This window comes from Engystomops pustulosus, chromosome 1 (assembly GCF_040894005.1).
Source record: "Engystomops pustulosus chromosome 1, aEngPut4.maternal, whole genome shotgun sequence".
NCBI lineage: Eukaryota > Metazoa > Chordata > Amphibia > Anura > Leptodactylidae > Engystomops > Engystomops pustulosus.
This window is the reverse complement of record NC_092411.1, coordinates 225059098-225086397: the sequence shown is the minus strand read 5'-3', so window position 1 is coordinate 225086397 and position 27300 is coordinate 225059098. Positions and strand designations below refer to the sequence as shown.

The following is a 27300-nucleotide window of genomic DNA, read 5'->3' as shown; positions in this document are numbered from 1 at the left end:
CATAAATAAAGTCTCTCTTTATCTGCCTCTACTTGTATACTTCATTCACGTTCATGCAAAGGAAGAACAGTGAAATAAACCTTGCCCCTGGTGAAGGAAAGACATTGGCCAGTTTCAATCAAGCATAAAAGCTACCCCTATGTACATTAAACTCTGCAGGGAATGAAAGACTGAAGACTGTCCCTTCACCTTGTGTTTTTCATTTATGTGAAGCTCTTCTCAAAAAATGTTGGCTAAATGAAAGGAAACCGAGAAAGCACTCACAAGGCAACCTCTTAGTAAGTGTACAAATTAGGCCCATTCCACACTTGCGAGTGTAACGCAATGAACTTCCATCACAATCGCAATGCATGTTGCCCGGAACGCTGCAAAACGGAACGGAACTCAGCATGTCAGTTCAGCCCCGGTTTGCAGCATTCGGGCCGTGTGATCCGGGCAGCACGCTTTGCGAGTGTGATGCAAGTGTGGAACGGGCCTTATATAACAGACAAATTGGTGTAGGCTCCCTTGGCATAGTTATGCTGGATGAACCACTCGAGAAGCATCAAAATGTTTGCATGTTGGCTGCTGCTAGGAAAGCAGAACAACAATTATAAGTGGATGCAAAGCTCAGGGTAATAAAGATTGGCAGCACTCCAAAATAGAAAAAAATAAAGTCCTCAACGTTTCAGCTCCTACACACTGGAGCTACTAGTACACTAGATTATTTGCAAATCTGTATATTATGTGCATTGAATCAGTAACAATTATCCCTTTTTCAGCTTTTAAACATAAGGGGGGGCTCATCATACACAGGGCTTGTGCACCAGTGGCCCCACCCCTTTAAGCTCCCTCCACGCCCCCATTGGCATGGAGATGGCATAGTTGCAATAATAATCACACATTCTTTCAGTGCTTCATTGGATAAAACGTACCTTAGGTATGTACAAAGATTTTGGCATTTTCACCTATGATTCTATGCTTGAGAAAGGTGCGGTTTAGCACTGAAACGTCGCTGTGTGATGGAATAAAGGATCACCATTTTTCTTCAAATCATTGAGTACTGCCTCTTCACTACCCACATATGATTCTACTGAGGTCTAGTCATATAATTCAAAGGTTGTTATGTTTGTATAATGCTTAATTTGACACAAATTATTCTTATTAAAACTCGCTGCCAAAGTAAAAGGGGTCATTCTACACGGAATGGTAAACAGTTTGGTCGCTTTTAGACGACTGCTGTTGTTCCCTTAATTAGCACATAAACTAGTAATTGCTGCACAGATATAGTTCACTTTACATGTATTTATATCTCCACGCTTGAGTCATTTCACCACTAGCAATCTCACCCCCTATTAGTTTTGCCCATGGTAACAGAGTAGCATTCCTATAGAGCTCTGTACGCTTGTTTAACAGTGCTGTAATTTATTTATTTGTTTACTGGCGAGATGGGATGTTTTACAGGTCAATACTTTTCCACAAGCTCCTGAGAGCTTTTTCAGCTCTCTCAGTGTAAAATTTAGAACTGATAACCCCACAAGGGATTGCTGCGTCAGGTGAAAAACATTGATTACTCAGCACTGCAATCTGACTTGTGTTCACTCTGACACAAACTGAATTTCCATTCTGCAAACAATTTATTTATAGGACTGGAAAAAAGCCAGATTTCAACAACATTGTACATCATCCATGCAGCACCCAAATGAAAACTTGTCTAGCATTAACACTATATTTGCCTTCCAACAATGAAACTTACCATAATTACACATATTATAGAATTGAGCTTAGCAATATACCATAAGTCCTCTGACAGTTTGCGAAACAGCTTGATACGTCAAATCTGTTGAGGGGTTTGCCTTAAGATATAACATTGCCTATAAATATCATTTTGAATTTTATAAACAGATGTACACAACATAAAAAGTGGAATTAATTCCAATTTAGAATTTCACTTTGTGTAACATAACGCTTTTTTTGGATGATATTGAGGGAAGTTTTTCTTTTACACCAAAATGCAGACAATATAATGTAGCACACATGTGTGAAAGTGCCTAAAAACCTAAGTATTTTTGTGTAAAGGACTTATAAATTGTGTGCTTTAAACTGTGCTCTCTGAAACTTCTTTGTATTCATATGTGTACAGGCAGTCCCTTGGTTACGTACAGGATAAGTTCAATAGATTTGTTCTTAAGTTGAATTTGTATGTAAGTTGAAACTGTATATTTTATATTTGTAGGCCCAGAAAATTTTACAATTGGAGTTTCCCTGTAATGGGACGAAGGATTATCAATAAAGCTTTAAAACAGACATCTTATAGCTGATCATTGCAGTCTGGCACTATAGTAAAGCATTGAGAGAGCTTCACCAATGATCCCAGTGGGCAGAGGGTTCCGTCTTTAACTAGGGGTTATCTGTAAGCTGTAAGTCGAGTGCCCTTCGATAGAGGATTGCCTGTATTTATTTACAATACTCATGCCTTATAAGCACAGACTTTAGTTCTTCAATAAAATCATTGATAGCAGCGTATGATAGCCCTGTTTCTGCTAAGATAAAGCTGGATACATCCAGAGGCTCAGGCCCTGTCAAATATGAAAATTTGGAGGCTGCAAGTGCACAGACGCAGCCCTACCAGCTGCATCCAACCCCCGGCCAGCCTCAATTATTTCAGATCTGAATACTTATGACCATGTGATATTTCACTTCTTCTTGTCTGAACCCCATCTTGACTGAAAAAATAGAAATGTAGGTATCTTTGCTAATTTAATAATCAGCAAAAATATCTACATTTCTATTTTTTTCTGTCAAGATGGGTTTGAGAGTATATATTGATGAGCAAAAGAAAGAACTTTTGTGATCTTTACAGTTGGCTGCAATGAAACAAAAAATAAAAAATTTAAAGTACTTTCTGTACCCACTGTAGTTTTCAAGCATAACTTACAGATCTTGATCTGTCAATATATATTTTTATTAATATAGTTCCATCTGGCTATTATGTGAAAGAAAATGTACTTTTGGAGAAATGGATAGAAGTTACTTTTCTTTCACATAATAGCCAGACGGAACTATCAGCAGAGAAGTGCAGTTTCCAAGTCGGAAGATTGGATACCTGCACCGGAACCAGCTGAGAGCCGTGAGACCATCGATTGATCCCAGGTAGATGAACACTATCCCAGGAAAGTAAGCTCCCATTTTTAATTCACCTCTACTCTTGTGTATCGACCTGGAGTTGGAAAGGTACTGTCTTTTTTTAATTATCCTGCCGTATTCAAAAAGTGGAAAGACGTGGAAGCGGAGAAACTATTTATTTATTGTGGCATTTTGGACTTTTTTTTTCCTTTTTTTCCTATTTTCTCTAGCGCTGTCTTTTGTTTTGTTTTACAGTAAATGTTTGTAGCCATTAGGTTTAATAAAACTCTCCACTGTATGTGGTTGATGTTGAACATGTGATATTAAAAGCAGGACGCTTCTTACATTATTTCTGTTGTGCAATACAGATAAGGCGTAATAAGAGGTTTTTGCCTGCAGTTTTTGTGAAGTTTAGAAAAAACAAGTCGTTCCCTAAGCTGCTGTGGCAGCAGAAGCTGCAGCAATCATTCCCATTTATTGTACCCTTGTATCATGCTGTCAGACCTATTGTGTTTTAAATAAACCAAAAAGTGAACATTTATATAGAGAAAAACATGTGGAGTACATGGGGGAATCTGTTTGAGAAAAGCAAGCTATATTGTGGGTGACATTCACAGACTGTGAGAATACGGGAGCTGCATTCACATTGCAGAAAGATTATAGTAAGTAGAGCAGGGGATAATTAAATTTACCGGCACGACAGAATGAAATAATGTTTTCTGAGTTATCTAATTGCTGACTGGACACGTTGTGTTTCCAAACAAGACAAGCAAAGGACAAAGAACGTTCTCAACAAGCTTTGATTGAACGTGAATCCTGGAAAGAACAGGGAAACGAGGATTAGCAGTTTGGTCTATAATATTTAATCATGAAGCTATTAAATCTAATTCTTTAAAAAGGGAAGCCTTAAGTGAAATTATGCAGACTTAGTGTTTCTCGGGAATGTTGGAGAAAAATTGACCGAAAATTCACAGCATGTATAAATAAACCATTAGTTAACTATTGGTAAAAACAACATATAATGCTGTGGGACCCAGTCTACACTCAAATCAATGAATGTGCTGATTGCTCTCCATTGACTTCTAAAAAAATTGACAGAAGTAATTGTGATGCAAAGGAATATTGCAACAAAATTTAGTTGAAATGTTGACTTAGGTTACCCACTGGAGTCTCTCCTCCAGATTAATGCTGACACACTTTCTTACTTTCCTCATTCCAAAACCCATAGCTTTTTCATTTTCTGTTCACAGAGCTATAGGAGCTATGGGACACGATACAACAAAAATACACTGCGCAAAAAACACACCCCTTTTAAGTTATGAGTCAATGGCCGTTTTATAATCTTTGAGGTCACAACTGCAGCCATTCTATCCAGTCCATTCTATAGGGACACTGCTTATGCCAGACCAACAGCTAATTGATCCAGGGGCCAGAAGTCGGTCCCCCATATGTAAGGCATCACAGGCAGAACTTATATACAACTTATAGAATAGTTACAGACTATTCAACAAAAGGACACATTTACAGAACTATCTACTATTTTGTTCTTAACCTGAGATTGTTAGTACTTACATTTCCTGCTGATTTTCCAGAAGCTCAAGGAGGACAGTTTTATGACAGATTATGTAATTTATAATCAGTGTATAAACTCAGGTTAAATATGATGTCATGTTCTATTTTGATAACAGATTTGACATTTGCAAACAAACTATAAGCAAACAGTAGAATATTGATCTGTACAAGATTCAAAGACTCATACTTTTGAATTATAGTAGCTTTAATGATCCTTTAACCTTTCTTTTACAGAACATGTCTGTATATTATAAAATTTATGAAAAGACAGTTCTAGAACCTGCTGACATTTTATAAATAAGTTTTTATTTAAAAAATGATTATCTCCATAAATAAAACTAAATACATACTGATGTTAAGTATATAGCATGGATCATAATAGGTGAAATCACAGATTGAAGTCTGTAGAAAAAAGTTAAAATGCAATAATACGAATGTCTCAGTGACGTATATAACCGTGACTGAGCTCTGCTAATTAATTCTTAGTGGCGGATATTTCCAAATGCAGTGAAATTGGCTTTCTTGTGGGCTGCTTTTTTACGGCTTTCCCTGTGCACCCCAAATGACAAGTCTCCTTTATTCTTTTGGTCATGAGGATAATATAGTATTAAAACCTGAACAAAAAAATTCTTCATTTTGCTATTTTTGGTGCTAATAACTTTTTCATACTTCAGTGTACAGAGCTGTGTGTATTGTCATTTTTGTGAGATGACATGAAGTTTTCAATGTTATTATTTTGAGGACTGTACAACCAGTTTTATAATTTTTTTTTTATATGTTGACAAACGGCATTGATAGGTTTTGCCACTTCTAAAAAATGTCCGATCTAACGTTTATAATAAGAACTGTTTATTTTAATATTTAATATCAGTTCTTCTGAAATTTTAGGTTCTTTTATTTATTTATTTTTTTTACTATTTTTCAAACCCCTCATGGTACTTAACCAAAGATTATCTGATTTATCCTAGCATATACCGCCATGCTACAGTATGGCAGTATATTTTGATTTTACTGATCGTGCATTACAATGTGCCACTGTAAAATAAGAGCCTTAAAATCTAAGCACACAAGAAAATGGGGCAAATGTATTAACCAGTACATGGAATGGAATATTATATACTGTCACTACAAAGTTCAATTTGTTAAGCAGCAAACAAACCCTCACACAGTTCTGTACACGGAAAAAAAAAGAATTTAGAGATTTTTGAAGAAGGGGAAAAAAAAAATGGAAACACCAAAATGAAAAAGAGCCAAGCTGTTAAGGGGTTAAATAATGTTTGTGTTTAATAATGGTCCAAAATTACATCTGAGCAACCCATGCCACTTTTTCTTGGTAGAGATGGTGTGTTGAATTGGTCATCACCAACAAAGGCTTTTGTACCTACTATTACATAAATTTCAGTAAACCTGGTAAATACCATGTTTAACACCATACTGTGTGTCATTTCTCATCATTACACATAACTTAATTAAGGATTCTGGTTAAACATAGATTCACGACTTGTGCAATGTTGTGTAAATACCAATGACTAAATTACATTGTCCTGGCCTATGTGGTGTAACTTTTAATGTGTTTTTTTAGGCAGTTGCAGGCAGCAAGCGGTGCCTAAGAACACTGGAAACAGATTTATCAAGGGGCCAAAGCCACTTTAATAAATCTGGTGGGCAGCTGAGATCCAAAGGCAGTCACAGATCTTTTTAAAGGAGCCTATTTAATGTTAAATGCCCCTCAAAGCATTGATACAGGTTAATACCCATTTATGTCCACTTGTTCTTGCTCTGCTTACCACATGTAAATATATTTTTAAGGTAAGCAATATAGAAAATGCTCTAAATTACCTTTAGACTCTTAAAGACCTCAGTAAGCAAGTGTAATGGTCAGGTTCATGACAGTAGAAAAAGATTGAACAAGTATAACTTATTCAGAAGGGTTGTCAGAAAAGCTCTTATTTCTGAAAAGAATGTGACAGTGCAGCAAACCTTCTGGAGACTTCTGGAACAATGTACAGTACTTTGGACAAATGAAACCAAAATGGAGATATTTTTGTACAAATGCACAAATCACAGAATATCAGTACCAATACTGCATACAAGCTCAGTGAAAAGGCATGATGATTTCAGTTTGGGCGAATTAAGAATATTATAGTCCGTACAAGTTCCTGGAAATCACTTCTTACATATGATCTAGAATCAAGCATCTTGAGAAATATAGGATGTGTCCCTTCTCCTTGCTTTCAATCTGTGCCATCTGTTTCATGCACAAGGATTTCATTGATGAAGGTCTTCCTTAGTATAAAATTTGGTGGGCTGTCTAGGTGGCCAGGGACTCCCACCAAAGCTTGGACCCCAGGATATTGCCCAAACCACCTATATTATAATCCACTGGTGGATTTGAGCTTGCTTGTCCAGTGGACTTGGGGCCTTGCATTCTTTCAATTGACCAAGGACTCTTAAGTATGAAGAAAAAACCTAGAGCCATTTTATGGGTCACCTATCCAACTAATGTTTGGCAAGACAACAAGCACTCTCTGATGGAGGTGTTGTCTTCTCTTGCAACCTTGTCTGTAACAAGTTATAACAATAATATGACAATAATATGCTCAATTCAGCTGAGACCATGGTGGTCATTTACTAAGGGTCCGAATCGCATTTTTCCGTCAGGTTACCTGAATTTTACCGCTTTGCGCAGATTTTCCCTGAATTTCCCCGGGTTTTTGGCGCACGCGATCGGATTGTGGTGCATCGGTGCCGGCACGAGACGGAAATCGGGGGGCGTGGCCCTAAGAAAACCAGACGGATTCGTAAAAACCGCGGTATTTAACAAAAAAGTGTTGCTTGACACGCACTTACCTGCACCCAGGATAGCTTGGTGAACTCCGATGGACTTCAGCGCAGCAGCGACACCTGGTGGACATCGGGTGCACTACCTTAGTGAATCGCCGGAAGACCCGAATCCTCCACAGAGAACGTGACGCTGGATCGCGACAGGACCGGGTAAGTAAATCTGCCCCAATGTGTCTCATTTTCCATTCACATTAGATTATTCCCCAGTCTAAATCCCTAGTGCAACTCAATGTGCCTCATTCTCCATTCACATTAGATAATTCCCCAGTGCAATTCCCCTGTTCAACTCATTGGGGCAGATTTACCGGCCTATACCTGGTAGAGGTAAGTGTAATTTTCGCGACACAATTTTTGTTTTAAATGCGGCCGTTTTTCTGAATCTGTCGGGTTTTCGTTCGGCCACGCCCCCCGATTTCCGTCGCGTGCATACCAGCGCCGATGCGCCACAATCCGATCGCGTGCGCCAAAATCCCGGGGCAATTCAGGGGAAAACGGCGCTAAACGGAAATATTTGGGTAACACGTCGGGAAAATGCAAATCGGGCCCTTAGTAAATGACCCCCAATGTGCCTCATTCTTCATTCACATTAGATAATTCCCCAGTACAATTCACCTGTTCAACTCAATGTGCCTCAACAACAAAAAATAAAGCTATATCTATATTTTGCTATATTTTGTTTGGAGGCTTTAAGATAGAAGTGTTTAAAAGTCATCACACAATTTTACCCAATGTCAAGCACATGAAAAAGGAGCTTTCACTACCTAACATATACCTATAGGTATATGTAGGGACTGCTACACAAATTCAGGTGCACTTTTTCTTTCTAGTACCCAGGGTTGTGGAGATTTCAGTACCTGTTTCTGACCATTGTAATCTGTGTTTACGGCTGGGGCTGGAGACAAAGGTGTGTATTATGCTAATATTCTCTCATACTGTCAGTGGCAGGTAACATCAGAGAAGCTACTATGAATAGGGAGCCGTGATTTTTTTCGCTAATATTCTTATGACATTGCGTTTACACTGTGTATCAAAATGTTACTAAATTGAATGCAGATTCAATTTAAACTCAAACGTAATGTTACCGGAAAAGCAATGTAAACATAAAATGTGATGTCAAAGTCTACATTACATTTACGCAAACATCGCAGTTACATGGTGTTTGCACTAACATCACATTTATGTTTGTGGGTAGGTGGCATTTGTGTTGACACTTGCATTGCATTGCATTTACATGGTATTTGCATTGTGTTTACAATTACAAGATGTTTGCATTTACTTTGTGTTTGCATAGCGGTGGCATTGCATTCATGTCACATTTGTGTTTTACATGGCATTTGTATAGTGTTTATGTGCCGTTTCAACTTAATATCCGCTTATGTGTTGTTTGGTTTTGTCGTTTTAACGTCGCATTAACGCTTATATGGTGCTTTGGTTGCATTGAACCTTAAGTGACTTTAGGGTTACATTTGTGTTGCATTTTAACTTAGGTGGCGTTTTCCTCACATTTTAAGTTTATGTGGCCTTTGCGCTCTGTTCTACACGTACACTTTGTTTTCATTGTGTTCACGTGTATGTGGCATTTGCGGCACGTTTACACTTATGCAGCACTTACGCTTACACAGTGTTTGTGGCACATTTACATTTACGCAGAATTTCCATTTATGTCATGTTTAAACTTACATGGCATTTGCCTTTGCGTCATACAAGTGATACATAAGCTTATGCAGCATTTGCGTTTATGTCAAGTTGGACTCATGTTAATGCATACACGGTGCTTGCGTTTACATTGCATTTACACTTGCGTGCCATCACGTTTGCATTTATGTTTGCGTTTGTTGCGTTTACACTTACATTTATGTTAAGTGACATTTGCGTTTCCATTTGCATCCATGTTTACAATATGTTTGTGTTTACACTGTGTTCACATTTACACTGTGTTTGCATCCCCCTGCATGGCAATTTGTAAAATTGCATTTTTGTGACCACGGTGTTAACACAATGTCAACAGAATATTAGCAAAATGTGTGTGAACGTAACCTTTAGATAACATAGAAAAAAAATCACAGCTTGCTACTGACAGTATGTGAGAAGATTAGCATAAAAACACCTCCAGCTCCAGCCCCAGCTCCTCCTCTCTGACCAAACACAGATTATAATGGTCAGATACCGGGACTAATATCTCCGTAACCGTGGGAGCTAGAAGAATAATGCAAAGTGCTCCTGAATCTGTATAGCAGCCCCTATAGAATGCTCATCTCAGCATGTGTGAGGTGGTGAAATGTCCTCTTTAAATTAGATTGTACAAAATAAAGTCAGTAATTTCATTTGGACATTTACTCAATGGTCACCACTGATCAATCTCATAGAATTAGCTTCAAGTATTCTTCTTCTTCCACAGCCTTGGTAAAATGGATACTGCCTACTTTAATTAAGATGTGCTAATTTGCTTAGTAAAATGTAATTAAACATATACATACTCTAGGAAAAAAGGCTTACTCAAGTATGAAAGTAGTGTGCAATGTCAATGCAAAGTTAATAAATGCATGTTTAACCACCACAAGTCAAAAATAATATAGCACAATGTAAATGACATGGTGTATTTTTTTTTACTTGCATTGCTCGTTGGAAAAGGGGAGAGAAATGAAGGTCCTTGAAAATTCTACTTTACAATGACACAAGAAAATATAAGGCTTTCTATGATATGATTGGCTTTTCATACATACTGAATAAGTAAAATATTTGCCTTTTAAGTCATTTCTAGTCATTGTTCCATATTCTTGTTGCAATGGTGCCACCTAGTGGTTCTTTATTATAATACCATTTGATAGAACTACAAAGATGCTTATTTTTGCAAGATCGTTTTTGGTTTGGATTTTTATTCCGGCTCATTTGTACACAAAACCTTTGTTCTTGTTATGCTTCATTATAGCAGTCCATCGTGTATGTTATTCTTATCTTACTCTTCACAAGGACACTGAGGCAATGTGACAGGCAATACTATCTAAAGTTTAATTTGGCATAGTTAGGCGATAAATCACAAGAGCCAAATGGCAGGGAACATGCCTGTCTGGAAAGAACTGTACTCCTGGGACACATTTCTTATTCATACACTCTATGCCACAGCAGATCGGAAGTATATATTTCAATCCATGGCTACATTCCTTGAACTGTATTTAAATGACTGTTATGAGCTAGACAATACTAATAGTTTTTTCACTGTTGCTAAATTGCCTAATTGCCTGTTACCTGAGCAAGTATTACAATGGGAATACTTCCAATGCAATCATTAAATCCCTGCTTTCAAAGAGACATACCGTTTTGTTGTTTTCTTTTTAGAGAACTGAAGAGTTAGTATTTTTAACTTTAAACAAATCTCAGATTTTTTGTGATACTGTGGATAAATAATTCATAAAGCTTCATGGTGCTTCCTTCCCTAGTCTTTGTGCTATTCACTCCCAGAAGGCATCTTTTCAACATTTAAAAGAAAACTTCTAACAATTTATTGGTAAACTAGCAAAATGGTATCTAAAATTTGAGCTGTGTGAGTTGTTTCAGTAATACTTTTTATAAAGCTCTTGTTTTAAATTGACCTAGATTTTAATCAAGTGTATCTCGCTGCGTATTAGGGCCGGAACAAGGCATTTTGGAGCCCTAGGCACATAAGCTAAATTGCACCACCCTCCTTAATCAGCTAAACAGCACCCTCTACCCATTAAGAAATCTTACAGATAACTGCTATGGGATCATCTACAATTAGTCCTACCATCAGCAAATATAGAACAAATAGAAAAATGAGTCCCTACAACAAAATACTACAGCTTTAAATATATACCACAAATATAAATATATGCCTTCAATGAAAGTAGCATACACATAAATAAATATAAGCAATGGATATAGCTGAATAGATGAATATAACACATACCAATCACTATGCGGCACATAAAATAGGTACCAAAAATGTATATACTACAAGCAATAATATATATTAGCAGTAAATAACCAAACATAAATATATACCAGCATTAAATGTGCTGCACACCTAGGCATAGACATCACTTACTGTTCAAATTTGTTTGCAGCTGTTTACTGCCCTGCCCTGGTCTTCTTCTTGGTTGACTCCTCTTAGTTAGCAACACCAACACCTCCTCATTAATTTAGATAGTACAGCACCCCCGGTATATAGGTAGCCCAGAACATGCACCCAATATATAGGTACCCAGCACATGCCCCCCACTATATAGGTATCACAGCACATACCCCCCTCCAGCATATACGTAACCCAGTATATGTCTCCCAGTATATAAGTAGCCCATCACATACAGCTGCTCTACTCCAGGTGCCCGATTCCAGGTGACACTCCTCAATAGGAGCTTAATAGGTCTGAAATGCGTCAGATCGCTCTGTATCACTCTCATGGCTATAGTTTTAGTGCTGATCCAGCTGTTTTATTGTTGCCTGTATATGTAGCTGAACATGTACCCCCCAGTATAAAGGTAGCCCATCAAATGCCACAGTATATATGCATCCCAGTACATGCGTCAATATATATATATATACAGCCCAGCAATTGTACTGAGTATACTGGTAGCCCTGCAAATGTCCCCCGTATAAAGGTAGCCCTACTTACCACTTGTATATATTTGGCACAGCAGAAAAAAAAGTATACTCGCACCCATGCTTCATCTTCTCCCGGACACCTGCAGCATATTGACACTGCTGCCGGGAACCCTATTTATGACACATGACACATATGACACATATGTAACTACTTATTCAATGCACTGCCTGGGTCAGATAGAGTGTACTGGCAGGGATAACTTAACACTGCCTGCTTCCAGCTACCAGTGTCATTTGCAACTAGAAGGCGCATTTACCATTCATTACTATTGAGTGCCAGGATGGTTTGTGAGCTACACAGCTAGAGATACGGACCGTTTAGTCACATTTCTAAATGTGCACTACATAAAAAGGTCAAGTTCAAGCCCATTCCTTCATATGCATGTACTTCAAAAAAGATATTTTTTCTAGATACAAAAAAAACAAGATAGGGGCTCCTAAAGTGAACTCCCACTGATCTATAAACCCGACTCATGTCAAGCAAAACATGACTCTTTTCTGCACATTTTCAAATGACTTTGGGGATTTTTTTACTCTATAAATGAGTGAGATTTCCCATCAAAGAGGGAATTCTAAATCTTCTAAATCTATGGTAATGAGTGTGTCCCTTTAAGGTGCAGTATCAACTGTATTTACCAAATCTCATCCTTTTTTTTAAATCAATATAGTATCCTTTTTTTCTTGTCTGTATTCTAAACAGAGAAGACAACCTTTCTTTATATTTTCAGCATGGAATGGAATTTCAGCACTGTAACATCCTATTTTATCTTTTATAATTTATGGTACTTTTTGTCACTGTTTTTATTATTCATAAGTTTGTTGCAGGAACAGAGGTAACTCTAGCAGAAGACAGACATCAGTGAATGCTTGTTTAGGCAGCTTTATTATCAATGCGCCAAGAGAAGCGCTTAGGTTATGTGTAAAGGTTGCAAGAAATAAAGAAGGAGAACAGAAATGAGTCTGCCATGTGTAATACTTGTAAAAGAACAGCATAAAAACTGTTCAATTGTCTATACAGGCAGTCCCTGGATTACATACAAGATAGGGTCTGTAGGTTTGTTCTTAAGTTGAATTTGTATGTAAGTCGGAACTGTATATTTTATCATTGTAATCCCAGACAGAACTTTTTTGGTCTCTGTGACAATTGGATTTTAAAAATGTTGGTTTGTCATAAGAATCAATATTAACACTAAAGCTTCATTAGACAACTGTGATAACTGTTATAGCTGTTTATTGTAGCCTAGGACTAAAGTACAATAAATTACCAATATCCAGAGGTCCGTTTGTAACTAGGGGTCGAATGTAAGTCGAGTGTTCTTAAGTAGGGGACCGCCTGTACTAGTTTGATCTTATTATTATTAAGATTATTATTGATATTTTATTAATTACATTAATTGAACTGAACTCACTGAAATGTAAGGGATCTTATCTTAAATCCCAACTAGAATCCAATGTAACAAAATTGATTACATGCAACTGGCCTTAGGTTGCAGAAATAAAATAACATCTGATATGTCAATCTATAGCCAGAAGAACGATCAGAAGTCAAAGATCATATACTGGTATATTTGATACCTGACACCGACACCTGACTTCTGACTGTGGTACTTGACCTTGACACCTCTGTCTCTGTTAGTCCATAGAATTTGGGGGTCTGTTAGTATATAGAGGCTGACGCTGCACTGTTGGTCTCTGTTAGTATATAGAGGCTGGTGCTGCCCTGTTGGTCTCTGTGTACATAGAGTCCGGCAGTGAATGCGCAGCAGCTGATTATCAGTGATAAGACATGTATGTAAATAATTAACATATACATTGGATATAAATTATTTACTAACCCCTGCCACAAACTGACATAACCGTATGTCAGCATGTGGCAATAGGTGTATGGAGAAGGCACACGGGCTAAGCCCCCTCCAAATATTCCAGCATATTGCAGCAAACACCCACCATAAACACCCCAATCGGCGGTGTCCCCAATCGCTGGTGTTAAACCTTTACATGCCGCAATGCACTGAAATCTGGAATGTGATCATCACTCCCCGTGAACTCACCAGGGAGTGAGGATCCATCGCCATGACAGTCTTTATAAGACTGCAGATTATTTACTACGTATTTTGGCTCCCCTCCCCATCATTTCCTACCTGTGGAATCTATCAGGAGGCTCCACTATATGGCCCTGCTTGGAGTATTTTAGGATTAGTCAAAGATAGTTTAGGGCTTTAAACTGTTGTGGTGCATGGGGCTGTATAAGTTGCCATTTTTTTTGAAGGATGTAATGTTTACATTGATGCCATTTGTGGGAGTGTAAGACCTCGTGATCACTTTTTATTTACATTTTTATAAGATGCAAAGTGACAAAAAAGTGGAATTTTGGACATTTAGGCACTATTTTCCTTTACAGGGTTCACTGCAATGAATTACCATTTTCTAGACTGCTATTTTTGGGACACACTGATACCTAACATGTTCAGTATATTTACTGTTTCTATATCAATATGATTTATTGGTTTTATATCAGTTCTATGGAAAAGGGTGATCTGAACTTCTTTTAGTTTTTTGCATTTTTTCTTCTACAATATAGCAGTATATGACATTTTTGTCACCAGCACATTGTAACAGATCTACAGAAATGACAAGCCCTGGGGGTCTTACAAAGACCCCAGATCATCGCTCCCTGATGACTTGTGGAGCGATGATCACATTCCAGATTTCATTGCATTGCCAGCGGCATGTAAAATCTTAAAGGAAATCTACCATTTGATTTCATGCATTATGAACCAAAAATACCTTGAGAATGCAGGAGCTACACTGATGCAGAAACATATCTTGTTTAATCCCTGAGTTGAGTGGTTTTGCTGAAAGAACTATTAAAATATTCAGGACCTTAGAAAAGCTGGATTGCATTCAGCCTGCCGTTCATAAACACATTACACGCAGCTTCCTGAACTGTCCAGACAGGACTAATCAACCTGAGCTGGATCACTAATTCACAGCAGCTGGGGGATGGTGCAGCGATTCCTTTTGCAGAGGAAGAGCATACTTAATATAAGAGGAGAATCGCCGAGCCAGGCACAGAAGTGACAAAGCCCCATTACCATAATTTTATAATTGATTTTGTTAGCAAAAGCACTGAGCTCAGAGAATAAACAAGATATGATTCTACATCAGTGTTGTTACAGCATTATCAAGGTATGTTTGGTTTATAATGCATGAAATCATATGGTAGATTTCCTTTAACAACCGCAATAGTTGTCAGCACTGATTTTGGGTGATAACAGTGGGTGTTTGCTGCAATATGCTGGTCTGCATAGAAAGGGCATAGCCCACGAGCCCTCTCTATGCACCCCTTGCAGCATATTGATGTACTGTTAAGTAGGCTTTTGGGAAAGGGTTAGTAAATGACTTAAAGCCACTGTAGATGTTATTTATTTGCACACATCTCTTTTCACTAAAAATAAGCTGCTGCGCAGTCCAGACTCTATGGGGCACATTCACTAAGGGCTTTGCGCCAGTTTTCTGTCGGACTTTGTGCATTCTTTCTAGTGGAAACTGGTTGCACAGGTATTTAAGAAGTGCCTAAGCATCATGTAACACAAATAAGGAGGCTTTCCGGTGCTCAGTCGGGCCCTGCGCCAGATTTAACAAGCAAAAACTGTTGCACACTCTATGTTAAAGGTGCACCTCAAAAAAGTTGGTGAACTCAGTCAGGCCAGTGCAGGAAAGCCACAGATTCATGATTTCTTGAACACGCTCTTTATTAATCTGTTGCACCCACCATTATACACAGGCAGAGCACTTTTCATGCAGTTTCCCATATTCTTATTAAATGTGCCTCTATGTGTACACAGAGGCTAACAGTGCACTGCCAGCCTCTTTATACTAACAGAGATCTTTAAGATAATTTATTGTTGAAATTGGAAACCTCCGATTACGCTAACTAACACTGCTGCGCTGAAAATTACAAAAGGTGTATTCATGAGGGGGCGGGATTGGGGGCAGGATTAGGGGCTATGCAGTAAAACAGCGCCTCAGACCACCCCCTCATGAATACGCCGGACCACTTTGAGAGCAGTCCGGTGTTTCTAGTGTATAGCGCAGCTGTGTTAGTTATCGTTATCGTAGTTTCCGATAATGCTATCATTGTAACACTTCTGCATTTGTTTTGGCACTAGGAGCTGCTTTAGCAAGCCGCTCCTAATGCCGTTTCTCCGAATGAGCTTTTTGTCCAAATTGGTCACTTTCTGGTTACAGATATTTGTACACACATACTGTGCAGAATGTAACACAAAAATTCCACTTTATAAAATAGATCTACAATTTATTACCTAGACATGATCTATAAATTACTGGTATCACAACTATTATGTACATTGAAACAACATATTGATTAACACTTTTAGCTATGAAGTCTCTATAAGCCAGCTTCGACCAGTGTGACAAATAATACACGGGATGCTTGGTTATTTTCCCTTCCCCTGCTCTCTTTCTCATTTGCTGCCAGAGTCTTTAGGCTAGCAAAGAGATACAATGGGGTACATGTATCAAACTTTTGGCTTGTCTTTTTCTTCAATTTTTAAGACTTTTCATGGGGCTTGTGCCCTTTTTCTACTTTCTTTGCACCTAAAACAAGCTCCTTTCAAAGATCTCCATTGTCTAGTTTTCTGCAGTTTTCCCTGAGTTATTACCTGCATCCAGATGTGAAAGTTAAAAAAGTAGCAAAAAAAGGTTGCAAATATGGGCACAAATCTATGGATGCCACTTTCCAGAAGTAGAAATTAAAGAGAACCTATCACCAGGGACCTCATTTTCACTAAAGACAGATTGCAGAAGCCCTTCACACCAGCAGTGTTAATATGCCTTTATGCCTTTTCTAAGCATTTGCATTACAATATAATTGTGTGTTATAACTCACCTTGCACCCTGACAAAATCCTGGGGTAGTCACAGGGGCTGGACTTTGTTTTGGATGCATTTCAAAAAACAACATGTGGATTGTCTGTGTTACCCACTCCTCTGAGCTTGGCCCCCACCTTTGTGCTCCTGTACAGCTCCACCTCCTGCTTCTTCTCAGAGGTCACAGCCTGGTCAGCCTGACATCAGTGGGGGAGGAACAAGCTGTACAGGAGCACAAACATGGAGGCAGCCTGCAGCTCAAACAGGTCACATGTTGTTTTTTGAAATGCATGCAAACCATATTGACTCTTTTAAAATAACTGTTATTTTCTATATGTATATGTATGTTGTATTTTACTTGTTTGTATATATATAATTGTGATCATGAATGGAGGTGTTGCTGTTGTCGTTGTGACAAAGTCAATTTCCCCTATGGGGACAATAAAGCATTCTATTCTATTCTATTCTAAACCAAAGTCCAGCCCCTGTGACTACCCCAGGATTTTATCAGGTTACAAGAATAAGTTATAACACACAATTATATTGTAATGCAAATGCTTAGAAAAGGCAGAAAGGTATATTTGCACTGCAGGTGTCATGGGCTTTTACAATCTGTCTTTAGTGAAAAATAAGGTCCCTGGTGACTGATGGCGACTTTTGGAGACTGTTGGAGACTTTTGTTTTAAAAAGTCGCAAATTCACTAAACACCAAACATAACATATGTAAATAAGGCAAAACCACTAAGATACATCTGATAGCAGAAAAGCCAAAAAAATTCCCAAAAACAGACGGACAAAGCTGGACTTATGATACATGTGACCCAATGTATCAAGCTGTCTGAAAGTCAGAATATTTCTAGATGCCCATGGCAACCAAACACAGCTCCACTTTAAAATATTCATGAGCACTGGTAAAATTAAAGCTGAGCTGTGATTGGTTGCCATGGGCAACTAGAAATATTCTGACTTTCAGACAACTTGATAAATCTGCCCCATATTCTCTGTAACTTATCTCCAAAGACTGTCAGATATGAACCTCAGAGATCATTTGAGAATGAAAGCTAGGCAGGAAGTAGATGCTGTGACACTGATCTCTGAAGACAGTCAGATATCAAACTTAGGTGTCAGGGTCAGATGTCAGAGTCAGGTATCAGAGTCCGAAGTTAGGTTTCAGTGTTGTGCATCAAATACACTGTTATATGAATTTTTGACTCATTAGTAGTGTGGACTCTTGGGATAGGGATGTAATATTACCTCCGTACATGGCATTCATGCAGCCTCACCTGGAATATGCCATCTATTTCTGTGCACCGGTCCATAAATAATATGTACACATATATGAATGGTCCATACAAAAAATATGGTGGAAAGTTGTTTTAGGTTGACTCAAATTAAAAGACAAGGGGGCACTGTCGGAATCTGGAGAAAAGAAGATTTAATCACTTGGAATACCCATTTCAGATTATTGAATCTTAGGCACTAGGGTTGGCGCCTGTTAACTATTGTAACAACCGTAAATCTCAATGCTCACTATTCAATTCTTTTCTAGTGCACTGACTTTCCCTGTGCATCCTCAGGAGTCATTTTAATGATTGGTTACTATATCCAGGAATTAGTTACTTATTTTAATTTTTTTTTCTTTCTTTCAGAAAATGCCATATGAGGCATAAAAACTCACAGGGAGACGTAACATTAAAATATGTTACCACACCATATTTTGATTCTTATTTTCATTATATAGGAATTTCTTAGACAACCACAGGACAAAGTGCTTAAAAATGAATTAGAATGAATCCCATGTTGTGTGTCCAACTGTTTAGATATTTAAAATTAGACACATACTCCAAAGCTAAGTAAATTGCCATGCTGTTTAGTGATATGGGCAGCGTTAACAGCAGCGCAGCAGGTTTAGTAAAGCTTATAAACTTATGAACATAACACATGCTGATCATTCGAAGATCTGACCGTGAAATATTTAAGGACTTTCTATAGAAACAATTGTTACTTTCATACAGAAAACTCCAATTTCTGTAGATAATTCTTTATTTTAAAAAAATATGTATTATTGAGACAAATCTTGACATATACAAACAAATTACACTGTGAAAAGTAAAATGCACACAGCTATGCAATCCCTGCAAATAAAAGAAGAAAGAAGTGGTATTAGCCATGTTGAGAGCTGAGAAAATATAAATGTGGCACTGCTATGTACGATGGCATCCCTATTGGCACAACCATTGCCATTTTCTCTCAATTCGTTGCTATGACAGTGGGGAAGCTTTTGAAGGTTCCCAGACCAATGATGTGACAATACTTATTAGCCTCAAAATAAAAAATTATCCTCCTCCCTCTCCCTGTCTGGTACTATAAACGGATTGCGAGAAAAGAGAGGGAGAAGTCACATGGACGACCTGGGGCAGAGACTGAGGAAAGGGAAAGGATGCAGCTTTTAAAGGAGGCTTAGGCATAGGTACATACATTTACAGAGAAATGTCTAAAAGAAACTATTTTCTGAAAAGTGACAAACCCCTTTAATATTCGAAATAATCATAATACAATTAATAAATACAAAATATATAGATTTATGTGTGAGGTTAATGCAAACCGTATTATCTAACAAAGTGACACATCATTTAATAAATACTACAATGTCAAAAATAATTTATTTAATGAAACATAATCCCCACACAAAGCTATTAAATTAACGTGCTGCATTGCCACCTGTTTAGGTATTTTAAATTTAATAAAACTATTTTATTTACTATGGAAACATGTTGTTTTACAATATGGTCAATTTTCATAATTACATAGCAGGAATAGTAAAAAAAAAGATTTGTATATAGCAAATCCTTAAATCAATCATTGAAAGCAGTTTTTCAATACCAAAGAAATTTCTACATTATGGATATTTAAAGTATCAAAAATAAATGGTAAATTATTTGTAGCTATATTATTTAAAATGAAATATTGTAGAAATATTGTGTAGCAAAGACAATTCTAGCACTACCTTTGTGGGGTTAAAACATTAACTCCACTTCACTATGTTCTCTATGGTTGGATATGATGCATCAATCCAAAAGTACATAGCAGTGTCTAATCCAATGAAGAAGAAACAGGTCTGTAAATAGGTTAAGTATAAAATGAATGATACGAATTATATTTGAATACAAGTTAACCTAAGTGTATGGAAGGAATTCTATGCATTCATATCTAGATGGATCTAGGTATTCTTTCTAGAAAGCAAAAGTAACTATTTACACAAAAAATGCTATAGCACAAATTAGGAATTATTTCCAAATAAACAATAAGACCATTTTAAGATGTGTAGACAGTTGATTAAAACACAGTTGGGGGCGGGGTTATTAATCTGTCTTCGACAGAACTGTCCTAGTTTGCACTAAAAAAAAGTGTCTGCACCATATGTATAAATCTGCCCCAGTATACCTTTAAAAAAATCTCATCTTGAAATATTATGGCAGGTAGCTGCCTGACCTCACGGACTTGTAGCAATAAAAACTGTGTCAGAGTTCCCTTTGTCAATTTGTTTAATATCGTCATGATAATTTTTTCCCATAGCATAAAAATAATAATTTTTTGGTGTATAGTGCAGAATGTATATTGTTAATTAATCAGTGTCCCATTTTTTAAGTCTTCCCAAAATGAGTTAATAAAATCTAGACAATAAGTTATAGGCATCTCCCAGTTACATCATTAAACTATGAAATCTTGCAAAAAAAATAAAAAACATTCTGTTAGTCTCTGTGAAAAAACATGAAAAAAGATCTGTGAAATAAGAGCAAAACTGAACTAGACTAGATGTTTCATCATTGAATGTACACAAAAAAAGGAACTTTTTAATATTTTGAATAAAAGTTACATTTTAATGGTTACTTGGTAACTATAGGTCATGAATAAGGTGTTATATAAGAACCATCCTTTTTATGTCTCGTGTTGAAATAGACTGTTACCATGTCTTGTTCCAGATAGACATTCCCTTCATCAATATTTTGATTAGTCTAGATGTTTTGTACATTTAAAAAGCTTTTAACTTATTTTTTTATCAGTTTTGTTGATACAAATTACCTATGATGCTTTGTCTAGTAAGGCATAAATACCACCTAAAACCCGTAATAATTTGATACTTACAGTATGCTAGTTGTAATTCAAATGAATGGGTTGTCCCAACCAAGGATAGAGCATAACAAACTAATCTATGGGGGCCTGTGGGGACCACAACCAATCACAATCACGGGACCCACAGCAATAAAGAGAACAGGAGCATCAGGTCAGGCTTTCGTCCTGATTTTTCCATTCAGCTGAGTAATATGCTCGACTAGTTCCAGCACTAGCATACAATTATATAGAACGGCAGGGCATTGTCCAGATGCTCCCACATTCACTGGATTGCTGGTGGTCCAGTTTTCACGATTGATGGGAGTCTCAGCAGCCGGACCCTCACCGATCAGCTAGTTATGACGTTTCCACTTGAAATGTTTGGAAAAATTGAGACCAAATTTTACTGAATATTGTTTACTATGTTTTTTATCTGTTTTTTTTTTCTACAAAGCTTTTAAAATTCATGATGTGTTTTAATGGTTTATGGTGTACACATCAAAACTGCTGAGCGTTAAATAGACATATTACCTATGTATTCTCTAGATTACTCTGGAGTTTTTATTTTATTTTTTTATTTTTTCCAATTTTCCTCTCCTAAGAGAAAACCTTTATTGATGGACAGCAAAACCTTTATTTCTAAAAATAAGCTAAAAGCAGCCAATCTATACCTGAAAGCCAAAGCAGGCAAAGCTGATACTCTAAAGTATTGTGCCATAAATACCGACAGCTTTGTGGGGAACATAAACAGCCTTGTTAACAGGCTAAAAGGAATGTGTGCTATTAATCAAATTATAGAAGCCAAAGCTATAAAGTGCCTCATGGCATATTCTGATAGTGCTGCAAGCTAAGGTGTGATCTTTCTAGATATGCCTGTCACTTAAATTCAATTATAGTTACTGCTTGAGATTAATTGTCCTAGTGTAATAAATGCTTAGTATACTAGTTTTGTAGGCCTATTTGAATGATGGCTAACTTCATAGAGCAAAACCCTGTAATAAAGCATTTACGGATGTGTCACGTTGTTTGTCATTTCAATGATGGCATCTTGCGATATTGTTTATTTTCAAGATGGATGCATATTTTACATTACTTTCTTTATAGAACTGTAAGACTAAAAAGTCATGAAAATAAGAATTTGGCTGTTCTATGGCTGTTCTAAACATTGCTAAGTATAACATCCTTAAACAATCTAAGGGGCATAGTAACTGCCTGCATGAATAACTACTAATATAGTGCACCACGGTGCCTCACATTATTGTGTACAATGAAATGTAGGCATTGGATCTGTAATATAAACAAACGTTACCCTATGGATTTTTTAACACTTCTATGTATTGGACTCTTATGAAAGCCCCTGCACCAGTTTTTTTGGCTGACTTTACATGTTCAAACTGCTTGCACTGTACTCAACGCAACACACAATTCTGCACTGAAATGTGCGTTCCAATATGCATCATGTTTATTGATGCAGTCTCTGACAGAATTGTGTCGTGCTCTCTACGTTAAAGGTGCAACAAAAAAGCACTCTGTCGGAGCAGTGCAGGGGGTGACAGATTTTTGAATAATGTGCGTCACAAATCATGAATCTGTTGCACATTGCAGACAAACATGTTTGATAAATGTGAAGTATTGCCACATTATTAGGAAAACTGTAATGAAAATCAGTAAAATTTCTGTTGGCACTAGGCAAGAAAGTGACATTTCATATCAAGAAAACATCCAGGAATGTTTAAGTATTTAAGGTTCTAATTTTAAGTTGCAATGCATGATTATAATTTACAACTAAATATTGTTTGTCCTCTTTCAATGTTTCGGAAGGTTACTCTGTAGAGGTAGAGCTAATTGACATACCATATACTTCTATCTTTTGCTTGTGGCACGGAAATTGCACACGGTCATGTACATAAAGACTTAGAATAGGAAGCACAAATTTTTCAGACTGGTAACATGGCATTGCAAGGATTTCATGATTTATAAAGAAAGCAGTGATTATCTACACTTTTATCAGCATAAACACTTTTTTCCATGGCTGTAACTTGAGGAAGTTCAGAGGGGATCGTTGTATCTGGGCTCAGGAGCCTTAGGAGCTCGTAATGTGTATATTCTCCATGTGAAGTTTTATGAAAGAGATTTAATAGTCGGGGGGCCTGGAAAATATTTTACTTTTGTGCCCAGCAGCTTCAGGTTATGCATCTGCTTTTTTATTCTAAGAATAAACCCGATTGGTAGCTGTACTGTTACACATATTTGACAAAATATATAGTAAAATTGCAGTTCAATTTAAGATAACCTTCAACTTCAGCTTTAGCTATTGCTTAAAACAATAAAAGGTTAAAAAGAAAGCAATCTGATTAATGCTTTTGCCTGTTCTTGATTAATTTGAGTCTCATTAATCCCTGCAGTGCAGTTACATCTCAGTACTTTTTCGTTTAATAAACTAATTGAGCCATTAATCTGACTGTATCACACAAAGGTCATAATTACTTGATGTATAATGTGGCATGAAATATCTGAAAAGAACTTTGCTTGTAACAGACTTCCAATTTTTGTATTTTAGAACCTGAAACGTGTGGCAGAGACTTGGATGGATGAATATGCAGAGTACATCTACCAGAGGCGACCTGAATACAGACATCTATCTACTGGTGATCTAACATCTCAAAAGGAACTTCGTAAACACCTCAAATGTAAGGACTTCAAATGGTTTATGACTGCAGTGGCATGGGACATTCCAAAGTATTACCCACCAGTAGAACCTCCACCTGCGGCCTGGGGAGAGGTAAATATTTATAGTACTTGTCTGATACAAAAAGTATGTTTTAAAGGAAATATACCATAAAAATCCAGCATGATAAAGCAGGGGTACTTGCTCATAGATCCAGGCTCCGTGTCTGTGGTAATCTTATATTTGTTATCCATGGCCTCCTTCTTTCTAAAAACAACTTTTAAAACAATGCTAATCAGTCTACCCTAGCCCCTTTGTAATCTGGCATTACAGGCTCTTACATCATTTAACCTTCCCCCTGCTCCCTCAGCACTGAGAATACAGCTGAAAGTGCTCACTGCATCAGTGCTGATTGCAAATGTGAGACAGTGTAACAGTCTGTAAAGCCAGCTCACAGAGGGGCTAGGATAAATCCTCAGGGTCATTAGCATAATTTTAGTAATGAGCATAATAAAAGTGCATTGTGGTAGGAAGGAGGCAATGGATAACAAATATAAGATGATTACCACAGTCACAGTGCCTGAATCTATGAGAAAGTGCCTCTGGTTTAGCATGATTGATTTTGAGGATAGATTACCTTTTGTAATGCTACAATAATTTTGTGAACCCACAGTGCTATTCCATTTTTTTTTAATATTCAGTTTTATTATACCTACAATGAACACGCATTGTGAACTAATACTGGTTAAACCAACTAAGGTAGTGCATTATGGGAGAACTTAGTGTACTCCAGGTTGATAGGGAAAGCAGGTCACATTCTGGATGTCAGAGGTAGAAAGGACAGGGATAGGGAAACAAAAAGGATAACCAGTCAGAAGTGAGTTGATAATCAGCTTAGCAAACTGCATAAATGTTTCTATTCATTTGATCCCAAACGCTACTGGCAGGGTGCAAGAGTATCATGTGTGAACATAAGAGCCAATTCCAGAGTGGCATCTCCGGCAGACAGAGAAAGATGAGCCCTCCACAGCATCACTGCGGTTTTATACTATACATTTTACCAATAAAAGCTCAGAGTGTTGAGCATGTTCATAACCACACATACATTATTAAGTTTTTTCCATGTGGCTCTAATATTTATAATTTTTGGGACTATTTGCATGATTTTTGCAGCAAAGAATGAGGTGCTTAGGTGTGTTGTGGTAGCGGTAACAGTCATGGATTCAGCAGAAGTCCAGTTTTGAAAGCAGTAGACAAGATACAAGATGTCTCGCAGTGTAATGGTAGTAGTATTGCAGATATGGTGGCAATAGCAACAGTACAATTTTAAAGAATATGGAGAAGCATTAGGCTATATTGTCTAATTAATAGCTATATTTTGACAAAATTTTACCATGTCAGGAGATAGAGATTTTTTTCAAAATAAATTTTATAAAATAAGGGATTGCAAGACTAACAGCAGCATTGGCATCATCACCATAAATGATGTACCAAAATCAGGTTAAACATGATATTGTGGACCTTCAGACCACTATGGCAAAATTTAACCCGATGAGAAAAGATTTTTATGATAATAGATGTTTATATGAGAAGGAGTGGCCAGCCAGAAAGCAAAAGTTATGGTTGCGGAAAAACCGTATAATTGTTACATATTTTTTTTCCTATAACTGAAATCTGAAGTCTTGTTTTTCACCAAAGGAATAGCAATATACTCTTTAATTTTTTTTCAAAAAGCTGTAAACTTAGGACCTGACACATAGGGGGTGACTACTAATTTGTCCCAACTGAGACATGTGTGCCAGCTTAGCCTTACTTGCCCCAGTTGAGACTTATTTGTCCCAATCTCCACTAAGACAAATACGTTTCAAGAAGTAGTAAATGGAACCATACAAAATAGTGATATAATACCCCCATAGTGTATTACTGTATCACATGGTGTGCTGCAGCACTGTTTCTGTTATTACTGGCTTCTATTAGTGTCACTTCTTTCCCATAACTGTATCTTCTGCTAAGTCTACCAGTCAGTTACATGCACTGACTGAAAGAATAAAATGATCAGCTATCCTACTACTATGTGAGAATTCTCTTTTTCTGACTTGTTTCTCTCATTGTTCTGATTTGCCCCGTACTAAGCCTGAAATTTTGGGATGAGCCAATTTCCAAAGTTTTGAGTCAAATCTTACAAACCAATTTGCTTATTACTTTTAATAATAATAAAACTGACAATTTTATATGAAATTGTACTATATACAGGTATAATCATTGTTATGCTTTTTCCATGCTTGTAAGTAACGAAAGAGCAAATAATCATAACTCTGTTGTCTCAGCTTTTGTTTAATCTAAAAATAACCTTCTGCACGTTCTGGACATACCTTTTATTGATAATGGGGCAGATTTACTTGCCCGGTCCATTCGCAATCCTTCGGCGCGTTCTCTGCGCTGGATTCAGGTCCGGCCGGGATTTATTAAGGCGGTTCCTCCGACGTCCACCAGGTGGCATTGCTGCGCTGAAGTTCCCCGGAACGCACTGGAATGCACCGAGCCGGGCTGAGTGAAGGTAAGTGCAAGCTCCACGACACATTTTTTTTAAAATGCGGTGGTTTTTCCAAATCCGTCAGGTTTTCGTTCGACCACGCCCCCCGATTTCCGTCACGTGCATGCCAGCGCCGATGCGCCACAATCCGATCGCGTGCGCCAAAATCCCGGGGCATTTCAGGGAAAATCGTTGTAAATCGGAAATATTCGGGTAACACTTCGGGAAAACGCGAATCGGGCCCTTAGTAAATGACCCCCAATGTCTTTTGAACTTACGTTTTCTACCAGTGCACATAAGGGCTCAAAAATGATGAATCTTTTAATATGAGGCCTTACAACTTGTACCTGTCAAAAGTTGTTGGATGGAGCATGCCACAATCTGTTAGAATATGAATAGAATATGACAGAAAAAAATAAACTTCAATATTCCTCCATGTTTAATAGGAAGGATTCAAATGTGCAGCTGAATATTGCTGGTATTTTAGAATTCATGTATAAATCAATTATGTAAATTTATAACAGTTGGAAAATGAAAAATATGCCTTCAGTTCTAAATTAAAGAAGGCAGTTCCGTATAAAGCATTGCTTGACTATCAAGAAGCCTACTACTGTGATGTGGGTTAATAGCAAAACCAGTAGATCAGTAGGCCAACTGTAGACAGTAAGGAACTGGTTTGATAAGGTGAGAAGCCATAGACATGAGTCAGGAAGGGATGTATTCCTGTTATAGAGATTGCCTTTGCAGATTACCTTTATAATACAACAAAAACTGCATTGTATGGGGAGGGTTAAGCTACTACAGAGTTCATGAGTACACCTAATGTATGTGGCATTGTTAAAAGTTAATAAAGATGGACACATCTGTAATTATATCAAATTGTTTTTTTCAAGAAACATTTATACATTAGAGCATTCTCTGAAAAGTTAAAAAATACAAGTCAAAATGTTTCT

At 37.3% G+C, this 27300-nt stretch overlaps 1 protein-coding gene across 2 annotated transcripts in view; it reads left to right on the top strand.

Annotated features, from left to right (window-relative positions):
- The window catches only part of GALNTL6 (polypeptide N-acetylgalactosaminyltransferase like 6), a 681266-nt gene that overhangs the window by 633680 nt on the left and 20286 nt on the right, over positions 1-27300 (top strand). For both annotated transcript variants that reach the window (XM_072119809.1, XM_072119800.1), the window contains one exon: positions 23707-23928. In XM_072119809.1, coding sequence (XP_071975910.1) covers positions 23707-23928 — 222 coding nt within the window. The remainder of the gene's footprint in view (positions 1-23706; positions 23929-27300) is intronic.